This window comes from Pundamilia nyererei, unplaced genomic scaffold, assembly GCF_000239375.1.
Source record: "Pundamilia nyererei isolate P.nyererei 1_Seehausen unplaced genomic scaffold, PunNye1.0 scaffold00174, whole genome shotgun sequence".
Lineage (NCBI taxonomy): Eukaryota > Metazoa > Chordata > Actinopteri > Cichliformes > Cichlidae > Pundamilia > Pundamilia nyererei.
The window spans coordinates 845,639-850,334 of NW_005187575.1; the positions used below are offsets into that span (position 1 = coordinate 845,639).

The 4,696-nt window shown below is 38.4% G+C and overlaps 1 protein-coding gene across 1 annotated transcript in view; it reads right to left on the reverse strand.

Annotated features, from left to right (window-relative positions):
* The window catches only part of LOC102205754 (solute carrier family 22 member 6), a 26,786-nt gene that overhangs the window by 12,483 nt on the left and 9,607 nt on the right, over positions 1–4,696 (reverse strand). Inside the window, exons 7-8 of the mRNA XM_005746192.1 lie at positions 1,647–1,858; positions 1,423–1,531 (exon numbers count right to left, since the gene is read on the reverse strand). Of these exons, the coding sequence (XP_005746249.1) occupies positions 1,423–1,531; positions 1,647–1,858 (321 nt within the window). The remainder of the gene's footprint in view (positions 1–1,422; positions 1,532–1,646; positions 1,859–4,696) is intronic.

Consider the following 4,696-nt stretch of genomic DNA (forward strand, 5'->3'; position numbering starts at 1 on the left):
GACCGCTGATCTTAATTGTTGTGACACGTGTTCGAAATGCAGAGAGGTGCGTTCGATTTGCCACACGGAGCAGCGCGAGAGTAAAGCACGAGGGAGGGGCTAATAATCGGCTCAGTCATTTTTAATGATCGTTGAAAGCCCAGATCGTAATCGTGATTAAAATTCGATTAATTGAGCAGCCCTAGTTATAATAAGGTTCAGTCCTGTGGGATTTTCATATATCTAAAGTAGGGATGTTAAACTCTTTATTGGCCTTAAAGTCTCTTCCTGCCAGTGTAAATATGTTCAACTATACATTAAATCCTATTTAATAATAGTATGTCTCAGTTTTTCTACATTATAAAGAAATGCTGATATAATAGCTGAAAGAAATATGTTAGCACAAATAAAAAAGCTATCAAACATAACCCAAATGCAGTCCATAATCTATGTCCTCCTTCACATTTTTCCTGTCATCCTCCTCTTCCAGCATCCTGTCAGCCAAATAGAAGTCTGTCCGGGGCTTATGTTTGATACGCCTGATGTAAAGGAAAGCTTTTAACAGGAAAGTTGCAGCGTTTTAACCACATTCTAAACTTCGTTAGCAAAACCAACTCTAACACTAACACTAGTTAGTCAGATGAATGAGACACTTTAAGTATCATGAGTTATTTTTTTTAAGTTTTCCTAAACCTTGCTGTATTAAATTTAATCTAGCACTTCCGAAAAAAATAAATGTAAACAATTTCAACATTAATCATAATGGGACAAGTCTCAAAACTGCTCTGCAGACAGTTCGACCAGTAATCCGGTGTGCCATACATCTAAAACCTGTTGGTAAGTATTTGGGCTAATGAAGCTTTTCTATAAGCCTGATAAGCCTTTTGCCCAGGCTTTGATATAGTGATGTAGTTAATGAAAGAACTCTTCATGGGCCGAATAACTGGATTTTTGGATGAGCTAACAAAGAAACACCAAAAGTCATGTTCCGATTACTTTGACTATATATATATATATATATATATATGTATGTATGTATGTATGTATATGTGTGTGTTATATTTTATAATATATATTTGATTTAATTTATTTATTATAATATGGATTATATTATATATATCTTCAGATACACATGTTGATGTTTTTTTTCTTACCGTACCATGGTAATACAGGTAATACAATCAAAATCATGGAAAATTATTCCAGAAACAACTTGCCAAAATGTTTTGTGTTTCCATAAAAATACCATTAGGTAACAATCACTGACTGCCTCGTCAAACTGCTTTTGTGGCACCATTAGCAGCTGCCTTTAGAAGACTCCACAGTTCTGATAATAACACAGCCTGTTTAAGTGAAATTGCTAGCCAGAACATGTTTAGCTTTAGATAGTGAAGGAACTCTTTGTGTTGTAAGACTCCCGGGTATTTGGAGGGTAACACTCACCTTATAACAGTGGGGAACACCTCAGCAGAATACACATAAATAATAGACAGAGAGGCTGTGATTCCAAACTTTCCAATCATGGCCAAGACCGTTCTGACGACAGACAAATCTAAAAGAAGATAAAAGGATGGCGAGAAAAGCTGTAAACTACATTTTTAGAACAAGTAGGGCAAAGAGTTAATCATGCACAGTCCAGCTAAGCTGTCCTGAGCGTGTGTTCATACCATCGGGGATGAAGATGGTGAGCAGACAGGCAGTGCCTCCAACTGCTAAGAAAGCTAGCTGGGAGATCTTACGGGAGCGGTTCAGGGTGAACAGGGTGATTGTGCGCGCAGGCATCTCAACCAGACCAAAAATCATCTGAGTCAGGTATATATTCATTCCAAAGTCAGAAATGTTGAGGGACAGGCCATAGTACACGAGGACATTGACAAACCTGAGAATGTAGGAGCAAAGAAAGAAAGAAACGCTTCTGCTTGAAGGGAAATGTCATGGCAAATGTCATTCCTTTCATACCTTTGAATGTATTATTTGTTGTTCATGGAAAAGCACTGAAGCACCGCAGCAATTTCCTAATGTTGTAAACCTGCTCAACATTTGGCAATAAACCCCATTCTGATTCTGATTCTGATTCTGAAAAATGAGATAATTCCCACTGCTGTTAGTCTTTGAAGTTCCTACAGGATGATGCCAAAATAAGTTACATAGTGTAAAACAAACCCAAATCAAAGCTGGTTCACTTGGTTTTCTAAGTAATGAGCAGCAAAGCCTCACAGAGAGTTTAGCTTGTTCTATTCATTAGTGTTTTTCCCCTTAGTGTGCGTTCCTGTTTTTCCTTTTTGTCTAAGCTGTTGTTTGCCCCTTCAGTTACTTCTTATTTTAGTTTTTATTTTGCAGTTACATCTTTATGGAGATTTTTGACTTTTCAATTTGCGCCTTTGTTTCTCACTCTTGTTCTCTGATCAAGTTCACGTATGCCATATGATTCATCTCCCTGGAGTGCACACAGTCTTTGGGTGTGTTCCAGTAGTCTGTTTTGCTTAGGAAGACTCCTAAGTGAGATAAGCGACCAAGAAGTGACTGATCCAACTCACTGGCGCGATATGGCAGCCTCTCTTCTGTCAGTCTGCCCCAGGGCAGCTGTGGCTACAACTGTAGCTTGCCTCCACCAGTGTATGAATGTGAGAGTGAATGAATAGTGGTATTGTAAAGCGCTTTGGGTGCCTAGAAAAGCGCTAAATAAATCCAATCCATTATTATTATTATTATTATTACTAAATACTAAGGAAAGAAGTGCCATGCAGTCCCAGAATTCTCTTTTTCCCCCTCTCACAATCTGATAATAGAAAGAGGCAGCAAACTGAAATGTCATTTGTGACACCGGCGACAGGTCACTGATCGCTTTGTATTATTCTGATTCAACCCCCGTTTTTTTCTCTTGCAAGCATGTAAGTTCTTCAGCTAAATTCCTAGCACAGCCAACTAAACCGCTTTATCTTTACTGACCATTCGAAAACTCGAGAAAAAGAATCTAAAGCATAAACAAAGTGGAACAACTCATGGAACTGTAAACAGCATTTTCCTTCTCATAACCTGCTTATAACCTGCAAGACTGATCTCTGAACATCACAACACTGGAAGGAAAACCACGTCTCATTAGGTTGTTGCTGCATGAAGAATGTAGAATTGCTCTTTAAAGATTATGAACTCTGTTAACTGATCAAAGTCTGTTTAAGGTTCCGTATAATTTGGTTTAAATTAGTAATGCACTTTGCTGTATTGCAGCCTTTAGGATAATCACAAGGGATAAGTGACGGTTCAGTTCATTTTTACTGTGTTACTGAGGAGCACTAAGTGGGGTTCGCCTCTAAACACTGAGCAGGAGGACTAAGTGAAGAGTTTTTAGACAGAGAGGTTTGACATAACTTTGAGCCGTGGTTCTTATTTAAATGCCCCACATAAAACAATGGGGGTAGAACAAGTTGTGGTGAATTAAGATGCGCATTTTGTAGTCCATCTTCTGCACATTGTAGTTTCCGCATCGTTTTTACATTTACTGGCTATAAAAATCAGCCTGCTGGACTATTTTTACAACACACTGATTCACAGTAGATTTAAGGATAGTTGGAGTAACACTGCAAATCCACTTTGGTACAATTCACTGTTTGGTACAATTAAGCAATCACCATCCACGCCAGATATGTGGCCAGTATGAAAGAAATGCAGAGTAAGGTCAGCTGATCCTGATTATAGCATCAAAACAGCAAATGGAAAAAGCTTGAAGTGACAAAAACAAAGACTTTATTGCTCTGGCACAGATGACTATCTCGTGTTTCGACAGGAACAGGGACTAAAGCAACATCCGCATTTCAATTAATAGGAAATGCATCAATAAAAGCTATTTGATGACTGTGATGCTTGTGCGATAGGGCAATATGTATAAAAAAACACAGGGTTAACTGTTTCTCATCTGACTGTCAGTAAGAACTATCTGTAAACATGGATATTTTAGCAGGGCTGCAGTGAATAAACCCCTTATTGCACTGATGGATTCACATTTGAGAATTCCGTGGTGCAAAAACCAAAGGCACTCATCCTTAGCCATGAAAAATGTGATATGACAGAACATCCTTTATATTTTTAACAGGACATTTAGCCCTTAGGAACGATATAAGTCTTAATGCTTCACCTCAACTGTAAGTAGAATCAAACTAGTTCCGCAGGCTTCCACTGTAGCTTTTCATAATCAGATTAGAGGCAGAAAAACAAACTGTCAAAAAGCAAAATTCTAGACTGCAGGGAATGTTGAAGAGGCACAAAACTCCAAACTGCTTCCTATATCCTTTTAGGGCCAAAAGTAAAACTGTACACACAGTGTGGTGTGGCTTTATTACTCGAGGGGTTTTTCCAGCTTTAATGTTGTTTTAACCCAGTGAGCTAATGAGTGTTTCACTGATTATAGATAAGCCCTCTGTGACTTGGTTCATGGCCTGCACATCCCAGCTAGTTGTGGCTTGCTGTTTTTCGCAACCTGTGTGACTAGGGTTGCCAACTCCCTGAAAAATAAATAAGGGACACCTCGTGGCCAGGGCCGGGCGACCCAGTTGTCTTCACCCTTCCCAGTGTGGTGAATTTTCAAGCTCTTTTTTTGTGTGTGAAATTATTTTTTTTAAATTTGATTTAAGTAGATGTGTATTCTTTGTGATATGAACACATGTGAAACAAATGATCATTTAGCCATTTATTTTTAGCTCAAAATGACAACATTAACACA